This window comes from Anarhichas minor, unplaced genomic scaffold, assembly GCF_050575085.1.
Source record: "Anarhichas minor isolate MPS153535 unplaced genomic scaffold, ASM5057508v1 ptg000026l, whole genome shotgun sequence".
In the NCBI taxonomy this organism is placed as follows: Eukaryota; Metazoa; Chordata; class Actinopteri; order Perciformes; family Anarhichadidae; genus Anarhichas; species Anarhichas minor.
Genome location: NW_027466472.1, coordinates 15,370,632 through 15,386,492, shown reverse-complemented (window position 1 = coordinate 15,386,492; position 15,861 = coordinate 15,370,632). Strand labels below are relative to the sequence as shown.

At 44.9% G+C, this 15,861-nt stretch overlaps 1 protein-coding gene across 1 annotated transcript in view; it reads left to right on the top strand.

Annotated features, from left to right (window-relative positions):
* The window catches only part of robo2 (roundabout, axon guidance receptor, homolog 2 (Drosophila)), a 141,166-nt gene that overhangs the window by 76,019 nt on the left and 49,286 nt on the right, over positions 1 to 15,861 (top strand). The window contains exons 3-5 of the mRNA XM_076100680.1: positions 11,629 to 11,786; positions 12,063 to 12,183; positions 12,482 to 12,620. Coding sequence (XP_075956795.1) covers positions 11,629 to 11,786; positions 12,063 to 12,183; positions 12,482 to 12,620 — 418 coding nt within the window. The remainder of the gene's footprint in view (positions 1 to 11,628; positions 11,787 to 12,062; positions 12,184 to 12,481; positions 12,621 to 15,861) is intronic.

Genomic DNA, 15,861 nt, shown 5'->3' with positions numbered 1-15,861 from the left:
CAAGCAATCCAGCTCTGAGACGTGCCGAGCAGAAAGCGGAAACAAGACATAATCTTTGTTTAATTACTCGCGATGGAGACGGAGGGAGGCGGTTTTCTTGCATCACCAGAGATCTAAATGCATGTATGTTGAAATACACACGCGTACAACATGTGGTTCCTGGTGTGTAGTGGGTTGTCGATGATTAGGGAAGGCTTTGCCTCTGTTTTCATGTATAGTGTAATGAATTAGCCTTTTTTGCCGAAACAGACACGCAGAGATTTTACACTCATTTATCTTGATGAAGCCTCCTATGGAGAACACCCTCATATGTAATTCTCAACATCTACCTGTTTGGCTGTCTGCGTCCAGCAGGGGGCAGATCACCAGGCATGCAAAACCCAATCTTGTGGAAGCTGTTATCTGTACGTGTGGCTCTAACTGAGAGAACTGATAAAACCACACACGCTAATTGGGTTTTACAGCAACCACAGTCTCACAATGCGCTCTCATTACCCAGGGGACAGTGCGTCTGGTTGTTTCTGTGTTCAGACATACATAGGGTTTATAGCATCAGTGTGTGTGTGTGGGGGGGGGGGGGGGGGAGTTAGGGTCTGTATGCATGTGCCTGTATCATAGATATGTGTGTCAACCACCCCCAATGATCGGGGAGTGCATTGACTGTGTGCAATCGGGGATTCCAGCAGAGGCAAGAAAAACAGCTCAAGTGGTGTATGCAGCCGCACTAAATGTCCACCCCAACTGCAGTCCCTCCTAATGGCTCCCCAACCACCCCGCTTTCTGGGGTTAGACATGACGATTTCAAATGTCAGTGTATCACAGTGACCTTTCAAGGACCTGGAATTAATCAAAGAGAAAAAAAGGGCCTTGTGTCTTAAATGGCAAGATAGTCACCTTTGATCCAAGCGTTAGATGGAGTTGTCTTCAGAATTGAACTGATTTCAGGACGGTTCAAAGGCTACGTTTACTGTGAAAGGTATTATCCTCAGGAGTAGTAGACATAGTTTCTGATTCAAACTATGTATTGTGTGTTTTAAAATGAAGTAAATAAGACATTCTGGTGATGATCTATCTGATGTGTCTGTAATTTCTTAGGAAGAAATATGTAATTACAGGGAAATCACGACTATGAATCCAAGTCTATATTAGTTAATTGTTCATTTATTATTGTAAACTTAAATGTCCATATATGTTGAATACTTGGAATCAATTTAATCAGTTACAGTGTCTCTATTTTATTTGTAATTTGTACCAAATGTCTTATTGGAAATGGAATAAGTACTTCGTAATTAATACTAATATTGGGAATTCTTAAAAATAAAGCTTTCCTCAATTATAGATTCCCAATGACCACTTCGGATCTACATCACGTTTGTCTGCATCCTAATCATGGTAGAGTAATAAAGCCTGTTATCAGCAAATGCCCCGTAATGCCCTTAATGTTCTGTGTGGTTGAAACGCACTTGGTTTTATCTTCTCACATGAGCATCATTCACAGCAGACATGTGTCAGACCACAGCTATACCCCCCACCCCCCCCCCCCCCCCTGCTGTCTATCCTCAGTAGTTCTGGCTCTTTGAATTATTAGCTAATTGCCAGGTGAAATCAGTATTGATTGGGTGTTGCACAGCAGCTAGTGGTAATAGCAGTATAAAGCTGGTCGCACACTGGATTCTTCTACTGGGTGATATAAAAGATGGGGACTGTAAAGATAAAGGACACTGCGTGGGTGGAAGTGGAAATGCTTGCACACACACACACACAGTGTCTTTTTAGCGATGGGTCTTTGCTGCAGAATCTGTGCCCTGGAGAGCTGTGGGATCACTGTGCTGTGCTGCTGTTGAGCCACTGTCTTGTCCTTGCTATGTAGGTCATCGGTGCCCTCCAACGATATCTTATCCCATCTGCAGTGCAGTCAATACTGTTGACAGAACTCCAAATAGCCTCGGATTAGAAGTTGCCTCATTAACTTTGTTCCTTTGCCTAAATGATTAACCTCAGCCTACAGAGATGTATTGGACAGGTTTGTAGTAGCAACACAGTATGAAAACAATACAATCTGCATATGTGATGTGATGCCTTATACGATTTAAGGGGGGAATGGGATGAACCAGGAGGAAAGAAATGGAAAAGTAAAAAAAAAAAAGCGGGGGGGGGTGAGGGGCAGAGCAGTAATGGTTTAGACACAGCACTCTGCACAGATCCTGAGCATGGCAGCCAGTGGTGTGTTTCAGATTGTTTCCATTTGCATGATAATATGAGCACGGATTGACTCACAGACACATGCGCACACACACACACACACACACACGCACACACACACACCGGGGTTGTTACATACAGACTGACGGTTCCAGCAGCCCAGATTACCTGAGCGAGTATCCTGGGTTTTTTACTCCATGGCCTGAAATGAATGAAATTCTCCTCATTAGCACGCAGGTTACATAAGCCTGGTGTTCAGGTATATCCAGCTGCACCGAGGCGGTAAGCTGATTACAGATGGAACTAACCCAATTACTCCTCTGTAATGCAGTTAACACGAATTGGATTGTGAAATAAGCAACCGGACTGTCATGCGCACGGAATGGCGCCAGAGCATGTATAGCTTCGACGAAGCATTTAAACGCTCTGCTTAGATAGTTTAATGTCAGAGCACTTCTGCACACATACTCAAGTGTTCCGCATGGCATGCCAACGCACAAACAGCTATACGGTAAATCTTCTATCTGTGCATCCATGTTTGTTGTCTCCTAGGATTTCATTTTTTTCATCCGAGCCATGGACTCCTCATGTTTCAGTGCAGCATAGATTGATCAGTTTGTGCTGATTGTGCTGTTGGTGCGTTGCTCTGCCGTGTGCTGGGGCAACTGCTTTCTATGCAAACGGGCATACTCTGCAGCACAGAAAACCTGAAATTGTCATTTGTGTGTGTCTGAGCGTGTGCTACTGAGGTGAGCCTAATGTAGCAGTGATTTGCTGAGCAGGCAGCAGCACTGCTACAAGGTATTCCAAGTATTTAGATGTTATGTGCAGCATTCAATCAAGCTCCAGCAGACACACGTAAAGTATATGGCACATCTTCAGGGTGATAGTGGTGCTGGTTGTTCAGAGGGGGATTTTTCAGACGCACACTCTGACTAAATGGTGAATTGCTTCGTCCTCCTCAATCATAAACAGCTCACACGTATACACACTGGGTGATGGAGACGGGGAGGAAAAGAATCCCGAGCCATGTTTGAGGCTGTTGTAAAGGTCATCTCCGTAACCAGTAAAATTTTTGCTCCTCCTCAAGAGTGGAGATCAATAAAGTGATCAATAAATCTCTTTGAATGTCTCTGCATCTGGGCTGCATGTGATTTAACACCCCGCCTCATCTGCTGCCTGGTTTCTGTTCGTCACACTGACAGACCTCAGCCTTCCTCTGCTCACAAATCTTCACTGTATCAACCCCCGCCCGAACCACCCACCTAGGAAATGGCCAGACCTTTACATTTGATGGATATCAGCATTGGTTTCAAAGTCTTCTGTAAGGTTCTGATCCAGAACCAGCGGATGATTCCCGATATGGAAAAGGTGTCGCCTGTGATCTACAGTGGCGAACAAAGTGTCCTTAGGTGTGGGATTCTTCCTTTCAGGCGGTATTGATTGAAGGAAAGGTGATCTGAGGAGGCCATTAGGAGGATTGAGGAGGGGGGAACAGGCAAGGACTGTGATGAACAGCTCTCTAATCATTATGCCACGTACAGCACTGCCTACAGCATCAGCCTGACATTCAGATTCAATGCACACAGGAAGCTGTAAAGTAGGATTAGTTTTGAATTTACAGCAGCGTTGTGTCCATTTAGAGTCTTGTTTATGCCCATTTGAAAGGGCATAACGACTGTGGCTCAGTGGTAGAGCGGGGTCGTCCTTCAATCAGAGGAGGATCGGCGGTTCGATCCCCGGCTCTGCTAGTCCATGTCGATGTGTCCTTGGGTACGACACCTAACCTGTGGAAAATGAATGGGTATGAATGATTAGATAGTCCCGATGGGCAGGTGGCACCTTGCATGGAAGCCGCTGCCATCAGCGTATGAATGGGTGTAAATGGGCGAATGATGACATGTAGCGTTAAAGCGCTTTGAGTGGTCGGAAGACTAGAAAAGCGCTTTACAAGTACAAAGACAGGACAAGTACAGTCCATTTACCATTTTCTGCTGCCATGTTGTGGGGCTGGCTCTGCATCTGCACCAATCCACACATGACTGCACACCGCTGATGGGTGGGGCTCTGTCACAATGAGCACAAGGAGACACAGTAATGGCACACGTAATGGCTCACAAACGCACTGAAATCTGATGTCGTCTCCCAGTATCTTCTTGGTCCAGGCGTGTATATTGGTGTCTAGGGAGGGAGGCTGCGTCCAGAAACTGGGCTAAGTACAGCTGCTGTGAACACTTTCCTCTTCCTGTCTGTCCTGCACTACGCTGTGGAGCGCACTCGCACTTGGGGCTCATCACACCGAGCTAGATGAAAGCTGCTCAACTCCAGCCGAGAGCTTAATTAAAACAGGGCCGCCACAGCAGAGTGACACCTTTTACAAGATCTTAACGGCTCTCAGCTCACCGTTACTGCCAATCCAATTATAGACCAAAACAATAAAAAAGACACACAGAAGGAGCTGCAGCAAATAGGCTTGCATAAAGAAAAAGAGGGGGAAGCTATTAAAGATTATATGAAGATTCGCACAGTGGACTGCAGAACTTGACTGCAGGGGTTTCATTTTCACCAGAGATGCCGGTGTAAGTGTGCCACACCAGATTGACGACTTAGCTTCTGTCTGTGTGTGCGCGCTTGTGTGTGTGTGTGTGTGTGTGTGTGTGTGTGCTCTGTGCAGTCTCTGAGAGATTCCAGCCCTGCTCTCCCAGCCTGGACACAGTTCAGCAGCATCCTGGGGATTATCTTTCCCTGTGGAAGGTTGCTACCTCAATGTCATTAGGCCACAGCTCACACCAATATGCTGAAGACACACATAGTCAAACAAACAGTATTTTTCTAATTTTATTTCAGATCCAGGTAATTAGCTATTTTCAGAGCAACTCCTCTAGTGCGACAGTGTGTCACAGCTGGACTTTTGACATCTGTTACACTTGGACAGTTACATGAGGGAACTGTCGGGGGGGTTATACATGCTCACTGTAACGCTGGAGGTGAGAGGGAGAGCTGGTGAGGATGGAAAATAATGAGATTTTTTATTTATTTTTTTGATGATTTTTTAGGGCTTTTCATTGGCTTTATTAGTGCAGCTGGAGAATGACAGAAAAGGGTGACGAGAGAGAGGGGATGACCCGCAGCAAAGGACTGTGAGTCGGAATCGACACTCTACCGGGTTGGCCAGAGGTTGCCCCCATAATGACATATTGAGACATTATTTGAGGTGGTGTAGGAGGTGATTAAGATGACAGATGGAAGGTTGGTATTTTGTATTCATTTGTACAGAAGGTACAAAATGAAGACTTGCATGTCTTTAATTTTCCAAGACCTGTGGGTTCCCCTGGACATAATACATACTGTATGGGGATATCATTTTGATCTCAAGTACACACCTGTACATTTTCGTTGCTGTATCTTTCTTATTTGCGACCCTATTGCTGTGACAAAATCCGTCCACAGATAGACAATCCACAAGATCCTACATCCTACAAAACGTAGAGTCAGCAGCTTTTCCAGCTGCTGTCTGTATGTTCAGATGTCCCAAAATATGGTTCACTATTCAACTCTCAATATGCCTACTCAGCCACTATTACACTCCTACTCACAAAACCCCAGCAGCTCGCATACCATATTATCCGTCATGTTTAGATGGCACTGATGCAATAGGAGACTAAGAGAGAAGACATTAACAGGAGACATTTGCTTGTCTGCCTGAGTGCACTTCTTCCTCTCCTCTTCTTCTTCTTCTCACTTTACTTCCTCCCCACTCCTCCTTTACCCGATGCAGGAAGCAGACCCACCTGCTCCATCATGATGCCTCACTACCCCCTGTCTGTGCTGTCTCTGTGCTGGAATTGGCAGGAAATCAATCCCACTCTCATCTACCCCCCCCCCCCCCCCCCCCCCCCTTCTTCTCCTCCCTTCACGTCTTACTCCCCCTTCCGGCTGTAAAGTGTCCATTCTGGACCGAGCACAAGCATCAGCACAACATCATGCCTTATCAGAGCAGGCACAAAGACCCATGGGCACATTGTTCGTCAGTATCAGCCAGCTCCAGTTCCGTCGCACTGTCTGCCTCTGCCAAGCCCCGCAAACACATTCATGACCATAAACAAGACAACAGAATGAAAACTGGAGTGGCCACCAAAATCATTTTTGGGGCAAAATGCATCTTTAATTGTTGCGGTTAATTACAGTGCTATGAGAAGGGGGGGGGGGGGGGGGGAGATAGAATGGAGGATACAGCACATCGTTATTTATTATGCAAATGTATTCCATTTTGGAGACAATTAAGTGATTAGAAAGCTGTCGCTCTCTGCTCTCTTTCTTCTCCTTGTCCTTGTCTTTTTCTTTGCTTTTCAGCATATTACTGTAATGAAGCCATTACTTCTTCAAGTGAATTTTAATGAGTTTTTAACTAACATTTTAATGAGCTATACATTACCATAAAGCATGGATTAGGCTAAATTGAATTGTGTGTGTGTGTGTGCGTGTGTGAGAGAGAATGTGTATGTATGTGTGTGTTGGTATTGTTGAAGGAAAGAGGTTCATTAAGAGGTTCATAAGGAGCGACACCTCACATTTTTCCTGGATCGGCCAGAAGAATCGCCCACTGTGGTCTCACTGTCATTATTGTGCTGCCCAGGGGCTTGTTAGGCCAAATTAGAGGTGCTGCTTGAAAAAAAATGAGCTTTGAACGGGGCTGCTGCTTAAATAAGGATGTTTGTAAAGGCGTGGCTCCTCAATCAGAGGTGAAGGCACAATATGTGGTATGCGTTTGATGGAATGCACTCCATTCATTTACAGTCAGCCCCCTTTATTCAGCACCTTTGTACTCCTCACCACCTCTCCAGTCTGACCTTGATCAGGCACCCTCTTCTCATCCCCTGTTGCGTTGTGTTATGCCTCGCCTCTTTTCTCTCAGCGTTCTCGCCAGAGCACACACGCTCTGTCTCTTTTCTTCCATCCAGGGCTCTATTAAAGATGCACATTTCATACGGTATCGCCACCTGCGATTTCCCCCCACTATGGTATCGCCGCCGACCATATGATTCTCTTTACCTTCACTCTTTTTCCATATTTCCTGCATCTTATCTGTGAAAGTGACAGTGTTATTTACAATCCCTTGGCTCAGGATTTGCAGATAGGGAGAATGGTGGTGGAGATCATATCGGGCTTGGCCATGGTCTGTGGGGAATGATTAGGTGTGCATGTATATGGCTTCATCTGCAAAAACCTCATCTGCAGTCTGTGCAGAGAAAGCCCTGACAAGCACGTGAAAGCGAGCGGAGGGGGCAGGAAGCAACGCGTTGGACAACGCTGTGGGATCGGGGGGGGAAAAATGAACTGAGAAGATGGAAGAAAAAGAAAGACAGAGAATGACCTCTGATGGTGTTATGAGAGAATAAGACAGACAGAGAGAGATGGTGATGAGTTGTGCTAATTATGAGAGTCTCAGTTCTCAGAGGAGGTGCAGCCTTGGGCACCGCCAGCCAGCCATATTTGTGCAGCTGTTTCTCTGGTCTGACCTGCAACCCCTCAGTGGAGGAATATAGGGGATATGTGTGAAACTGCTGCTTGCCTGCCTGCTGAGGGGCTAATTTCTGCATCTGGATGGGGGGGCAAAGGTTAGCGCTGGCCGGTGGGAGGGCAAATGAGCGATTCAGACCCGGAGAAGCTCGCATCCAGACAAATGGGGCACATCTCCTTTCACAGTTTAGTAATATATAGTGTGGCATTATCCTTCTCCTGCCTTCAGCGTCAACAGTAATACAAAACACCAATGACAGCACATAGAGTGGATTTGGTATGTTTTGTCAAGTGACATATATATTGTCTCTTTTCTCTAAGGGTGGAATTGAAAATGGCGGTATTGTAATAGCACTCTGCCGGATGAAGCACAAAAAAAGCACTCGAACGAAATTATATTATAGCTCGGAGCAACCTCTCTACAGCTCTCCGAGGTTGTGTGTGTGTGTGTGTGTGTGTGCATGGTTTATTTTCTAATCAGAGTGTGGGTAGAAGGTGGTGGGCCTGGGTGCCGGGGTATGGCCCCGGGCTTCTAGTTGTTGTAATCTCTCTCTGTGTTTCTTAGCCCCTGACCCAGGAGTATATCTGTGAAAGCACGGAGGGTCTTTCACGGCAGTAAATAGGGAGGGAAATGTAATAACAACCACGCAAACATACACAAACATCCGCATTTGCAGTATTACAAAAAGATACCAAGCCCTGCAGCTTTTAAGAAACATTTCACAGTTTGTCGGGTTTCTGTATACGTTTTTTGTGCAGTGAATGTCTATCAAAGTGATTGATGTCCTCTGTTTTGACATTCACGTCTGTGGTGTTGTGGCGTGAGCGCAATCTTTGTCAACCAAAGCTAGGTACGCTCCTGTAGGTGAATGCATTTGTCAGCACTTATCTCAGTATGCAGGCTGGACGCTTCAGTCAAGGCTCCCCACTAATCTTGCAGACAAGCGGTGTCACCCTCCAGTGAGTAATATCTTGGGTGGGAGAAAAGGGTGCACTGTACAAAATATCTCTCCTCACCTGTCCTTTCCCTGCCACCTCTGTGCTATGATGCCGGGTGTTTGTGCTGTCATGTATCTGCATCGGTTGGAGTTTTTTTTGTATGTAGAGCCTATCTTAGGTCAGAAAACACACGCACACGCACATAGGCGGACCTCCCTAATGGTTGCTGGCATCGGCCCCCCTGCCAATGTAGGACAACCTGGTTTACAAAGTAACTGTGGGTGTCTCCCTTTGTGTTTCTATTTTGGCAAAGACCTCCACTCTCAACCCCTTGGCTGTTTCACGGTTGCACATTGCAAGCTGACTCCCTTCCCCATAAGTTCAAGGTGTTGAAACAGTGCCAGCTGACAGAGCTGCAAATTCACCATGCTTTGCCCCCTGCCTGATGCTCCTTCATTCATTCAGCCCACTCCTCTGATATTTGGGAAATAAATAAATAAATAAATAAAGTAAAGGCAAAGGCAGATTAATATTATTCAGATATGGGTTATTTTTAGCCCGCAGCCGGATTGACAGATGTAGCAATTGCCAACAGAGGGGTGTAAATGTAGAAATATATACATATTAATAAGCAAGTAAGCAAGACGGCAGAGTTTGGGGCCCGCTGAAACTCCATGGGAGGTGAGATGTTTTCAGTGGAAGAAGAGCTGAGTGTTTCAGGGGGATAGAAAGGCAATTACCTTACGTCTGTCGGATGATTCGGGGCTGAATGCCTACAGGGCCTCAGAGTTGGAGCCGGAGTTCACTTTCTGACAGCAAATATGCCAGACCCACTTAATGATACACACATATCAGATGTACCGCACATAGATTAACAGAGAAAACAGCCATGTTGTGATTCTAATATAAAAGCATTCACTTGCCTTATGATCCCGGACAAAGGGTAGTTCAGCCCACGGAGGTGCCTGCAGGCAACTAGAGATACATACTCATACTGTAATGAAGCAAGGAGGAATGAATATTTAATGTGTGTGTGTGTGTGTGTGTTTACTTTAACCGTAGGAGGTTGCCCTTGATGACCTTGTGTTAGGATTAGATAGTGTACTAAAGTGTATTTGGGTTGGCCCCTCCCATCATTTACTTCATTTACGAGTGTTGTCTTGGTATTAGCAAGCCCCGAACCAACACACAGGGCATAATCCCTTCACCAGTGGTGTGTCATCTGTTTGCTTGCTTGTAGCTTTTTGCAACCCAGTGTTTAATCCCAACGTGTGTGTGTGTGTGTGTGTGTGTGTGTGTGTGTGTGTGTGTGTGTATTGTATTTTATTTGCTGAATCGTGTGGCTAGCTCCCTTTTTTTTCTGTTTGCACATTTCGTGTATTTATTTAGATTGCCGGGTAGGGATGCATTTACTGTGACGTACCGTGCAGTATCAGATTAGACTGCATGGCACACGCGCCTTAATGATGCACCTAACGTGTTTTTCTTTTGTCACTGTTCCGTTTCAAAGAAAATTGATTCTGACAAAATCCCATGGGTGCTATCAGCAGTGAATGGAAAGGAGCAATTAAATCCAACTCCATCTTGGAAACAACAGGCTGTGTATGGTCCAAACCTGACGATGATTTTAAACTGCAGGACTCCTGTTTTTAATGCAAATACAGAGCCCACTGGTGGTGCCGGTTATGCCCAGGTCCGCCACGCTGGATCTGGCTAATTACCGTAGCTCTTATAGAACAGCCCTGCATTAGAGAGAGAAAACCTCTGCCTCTTCTGTATTCTCCCCTATTACCCCTGTGTAAAGGTTTCATTTGAATTCATGTCACACAAAAGTCCCACTCTGTACCCCAGTGCATCCCCTGGATAATTGGGTTGAAAGCATCCTCTCTTCCTCCGCCCTGCTTCCCCTTGGTCTAAATAAATAAATAAGAAGACAATGGCTGTGCGGCTTTCTGTAGAGAGGGTAAGGCGATTGAATGAAAGGATGAGAGAAGCCTGGAGCGCAGGGACCAGTTAACCGCTCTTATAATCCTGGCCCTCCCCACCATTGTCCCCAGTGCTACGTGGAATTTACATAAGGACCTGTGGCGCTGCCCTTAATTTAGCCCTCCTCAAGAATCTTCAAACACCCCCCCCCCCCCCCAATACGCTCAGTCCTTTTATCCTTCAGAGGAATCATGTGTCCCTCGCTGGCGCATGGGTGGACGCTGCTGAAGCTGAAATTCCTAAAGTGCTACTCCACAGATTAGATTTATTGTAGATCAAATGGAGAGAGATCTGTTTGAGTACACACAGCAGTAGAGAGCCAGAGCGACCCCAGTTTGTCCCTCTTTACTACATTAGGTATTATGTTGTTTTCTCATTGGTATGGAAGTTGTATCCTGGTAGTTTAGTGTGTTTGTGTGTGACAGCAGCTCTCCTTGTTTGATAAAGAGCTGGTGTTGTGTGTTTTGCTGAACACCATGCTCAGTGAGAGGCTATCTCTGTGATGAAAAGGTCTACCTGAGGGGGGTGTTGGATACAAGGCCACAGTTGTTCATCGGACCACCCTCTGTCTTTTTGTTTTTGTGCATTAGCACGTATCTGATTTGTGTGTGTGTGTGTGTGTGTGTGTGTACAGGCTAGCAAAGTGAAGCAGTGAGTGTTGCACCCCTGTGAGCTCTCACATGTGAGTGACACCAGGCTTCAGGGCATTCTGTTTCTGTTTGTTCTGCTACCTCCACAGGGACCTCCATTAGCTCCAATTAGCTTTCACTTGTGCTTGCCTTGTCAGATGAAGCTGCACATCCCATTTAAATGACCACAATGAAAGCAGCATACATTCACGCTGTGTTGTGCACACAACTTAATACATATGAAGACAGTTTAAAAATGGTGGACTTTAACATTTCAGCATTTAAATTCAGTGTCATGCTACATAACCGCACTCCTCCTGAACCATTTTTTATTTATTTTTTTTCTCCTCAGTGCTGCGAGATGACTTCAGACAGAACCCGACAGACGTGGTGGTGGCAGCAGGCGAGCCAGCCATCCTTGAGTGTGTTCCTCCCAGAGGCCATCCTGAACCCACCATCTACTGGAAGAAAGACAAAGTGCGAATTGACGACAAGGATGACAGGATCACCGTGAGTACTTTTACCATCTGTTTTAATACCTGGACTCAATTTGTTATTTTACTCTTAGTCCCTGGGCACTTAAGGTAAAAAAAAAAAAAGCTCTTGGTTGTGGAATGGTCTGCCATTGAACACATTTGACAGTGTTTTGGTGTGTTGGAGGCAAGTAAAGGATCATTCCTTTGTTGCTTCAGTGCATAGGGGAGAGACTAATGGGAGTACATTTGAAGACAGTGGAAAAAAAACCTAAATGTTTTATATGTCTGTATTTACTTTTTTTTCCAATAGATTCGAGGAGGAAAGCTAATGATCTCCAACACAAGAAAGAGCGATGCTGCCATGTACATCTGTGTGGGTACCAACATGGTGGGAGAGAGGGACAGCGAGACGGCACAAGTCACAGTGTTTGGTGAGCTTTACTCCTCCAGTTCTCCGGAAACTTTTGTTTCTCCTCAATGATGTGACTTTCATATATGTCCCTGTATATTCTCAGTTACTGTATAGTTCATATTGTCCATATAATGATTGTAGAAGAGATCACAGATGATCACAAAGGTAATGATCAGAATGCCTGATGTAAACTGATTTTTACGAGTGAAAACAAAGTGAGTTGACAAATGCATGCACTTTATATTCACACACTGACATAAACCCACGGTATTACATTAAACAGTTATCTATTTCTATCCTCTGTGCCCATCCTGCAGAGCGACCAACCTTCCTCCGGAGGCCCATCAATCAGGTTGTCCTGGAGGAGGAGACGGTGGAGTTCCGCTGCCAAGTACAAGGAGACCCTCAGCCAAACGTACGCTGGAGGAAAGACGACATTGATGTTCCTCGTGGGAGGTATGTACATCTACAAGAATATTCTCAAGGAACTGCTTTATTTTAAGAGAGAAAGGTTTCTTAAAACTGTGTGTGTGTGTGTGTGTGTGTGTGTGTGTGTGTGTGTGTGTGTGTGTGTGTGTGTGTGTGTGTGTGTGTGTGTGTGTGTGTGTGTGTGTGTGTGTGTGTGTGTGTGTGTGTGTGTGCAGCACTGATGTGACAGGCTGCACTTAATGCAAAGGAGCTGTGGAGGCACTGATGTCAGTCTGACTGACAAACTACTGATAAGTCACACTGCCAGCTCTCACCTGGCCTGGCTGCCAGGGGGCATTAAATAGCTCTATGAGGCTGCACACAACGCACGTTACACATTGAGGATAAAATCACTCTACCCTTGGGTGCCCCAGAAGACAGCTCCCACAGCCATGACAGGGGAAGACAGTGTCTCGTGTCAAGGCAGGGGTCTGCACGAAGACAAACAGATACTGAGCTAAACAATTAAAACTGAGTGACAGCTAAGTGCGCAGGTAGGCTGAAAGGTAGACATCGAGAGGAGCAGAAAAAATAATGGCACATTGCAAAGCAGACAGAGACAGATAGAATGACAGGAGATACAAAGAGCTGACGTGGCCCTCGAGTGTATGTGTACAGGTGCAGCTGTTCAGGTGAAATCTTGGCACAGAAGCCTGAGACACCTAGATCATCACTCCCTCCTGTACACATTTAACCCCATTCAGTCTCTATACCCTCGCTGACAGGACACATGCACTCACAGTTGTAAAAAAACAGAAACTGATGAAAGAAAGAGGAGTACAAGTCTGTAATTTACCGAGAGCACAGTTGCCAGCTACAGTCTGTCTCACTTCCTGTAAAAAGCCACTGATGATACACTGTAGTGATACTCTTCTTTCCGGGTCCCGTGCGTTGGCCTTTTGCTCCACCGTGAGTCACTGGACTCAAAGTCAATAGCGGTGTCGTTGTCAGGAGTGGACTTCAAAGATACCAGCCTTCTGTCCCCAGCCAACGAGCCAGTCACGCACTGCTTGGATCACCTCATAAAACATACACTCAGTGGACCTGACATCACTCAAGGCTAGCTGCAGAGCTGAGCGTGGGCGGGTTGTTTGTGTCTGATAAGGATTTGGTTCACTGGGCAGTTCAACACGAGTGCTGTGCCAAGGCAAACACATAGAAGTATTTCACTCATGTCTCTGAGAGGGAGTTGGCTCTGGAAGCGAGCTCATTTTGTACACTAATTAACAGATCTGTAACGGAGTAGGATGAGTGTCATGTGCCTAACTGTCGCTTCCCTTTGAAGTTTGTCCTTATTTGGATACGGAAAAATAACTGAAAACGGGAAAAAGCAACGTTGCCGAAATTAATAAGCGATAAATATCAAAATGTTTCTAATTACAATGTGAGGTCTTTTGTTTTCCTCGCTACGTTTAATTCTCCAGTTTTGCTTGCAGATTTAATTCTGCAAGTTCTCCAGTTTTGATGCAGAAAGCGAGCATGAAGACTGCGACTAATTCTGACATTTTCTGCTGCCTTTGTGGCTTGCCAAAAAGAAAACTCATATTAAGTTAAGTGACAAACTTGTTCCTGCTTTCTCCACTGCTTATCCTCAATTAATAAACATCAAACAGGGCTTCTCTCTGACTGACAGAGGAATTGTTTCAAATCCCACGCAAGAATAGTTTCCAGTTTGATAACTGGCAAGTGCTCAGAAGAAGAAGAAATAAAACAGCTACTGTAGCACACGGCCATTGTGCCATTACACTGTGGGCGTCTGTAGCTGTATCAGCAGCGGTCTTCACCGTAGGGATAAAAGTCGACTAAAGATCAAGCTCTCCGATGTGCAAAGGGAAGAGCGGGTCTCTGTTTGCATTTCATCCGAAAAGGTCACACTGTCCTTATTATTATGGTAAGCTGTAAAAAGAGACATTTAGTTAGACCGCTCCCTCTTAACCATCAAACTGTTTTAACTTGTCTTTGCTGGTCTTCGCTGGTCCCTTTACACAGGTTGTGTACTGGGAAGAGAAATGGAGCCTCAGCTGAGTAAACAGGTCTTTAATATGCTCAGTGGCTCCAGCAGCCTCCAAGGCAAACACATGCACACACTGGCACATAGACATAAAGCACACCAGGATGGCACCGGCTTCAGTCTCTGGGGGATAGAGGACGAGATGGAGACAGCAAAAGAATAGTTTCAATTAGAGGACAAAGACAATAATGCTGTTATTTTTTCCTCTGTGTGGGTGTTTTACTGTGTTTGCAAAAACTAGATTAAAATCACCTAACAAGTGTATCTACTCTAGGGCACTAGTCAACAGGCTTTTGTACTGCAGTGTAATAAAAAGTTCAATTAAATAGTTTTCTGTGTCTGTTATAATGCAAAATTCTGAGAAATGTCCCCGTGAAACCTTTTAATTGTCAGTCTGCCACATGTCAGAGTAAATAGCTAGAAATGTCAAGCAACAACAGGTGCATTATTACTACAGGTGCATTAATTATGAATGAGAATTTAGACATTTGAATCAACTCTTGACCTTAATCTAAGTGAGAAAATGTTTAAGCTAAGTTGTTTACGTGAGTTGCTTAAAGCACTGTGTCATTCATGTCTCTGTTTGCACGCTTAATTGTAGCACAGCCCAATTAATGAGTGCTTCACCTTAAATCGTATTTGTTCCGTCTAATGCCAAATTACAGGATCTGGTTTTAAGAGACAGAGATTTTGTTTTTACATTGTTATTATTAAAAGTGTTACGAAAGGGCTCTTTCTGAATTCCCATTATACATTTCCATTAAGACGGAAGTAGAGAGGAGTCTGTGAGGTGATGGTGTTAAATACATGAAGTCCACTACACATAGAATTAGAAATAGGAAGGCAGACTAGCCAAGACAGAATAATTACCTGCAGCTGAAATTAGATCAGCCCATTTGTTGAGATTGCGGTATCGTACTCTCATAATGGCTTTTCCCCTCATTATCTGGGCCCCCAAATAGGACTATATTTTGCCATTAGATCTGAAAATAAAAAAAATTCTACTTTTTCCATTGTCACACAGAATTTAAACTGTGTGCTGAGCTAATGGATATTTAAAATACAAGGTGTGTCTGAGGAGGGGACTTAAATTATTAGAGGACCAATAACTAAAAACAATAGTTAATTGGGGATTTCAGTTTTACCTTGGTAGAACAAACAAAAAAGCATACATGCACTGGGGGCAGGTTTAAAATCACTGACCAGCTCATGCAATAT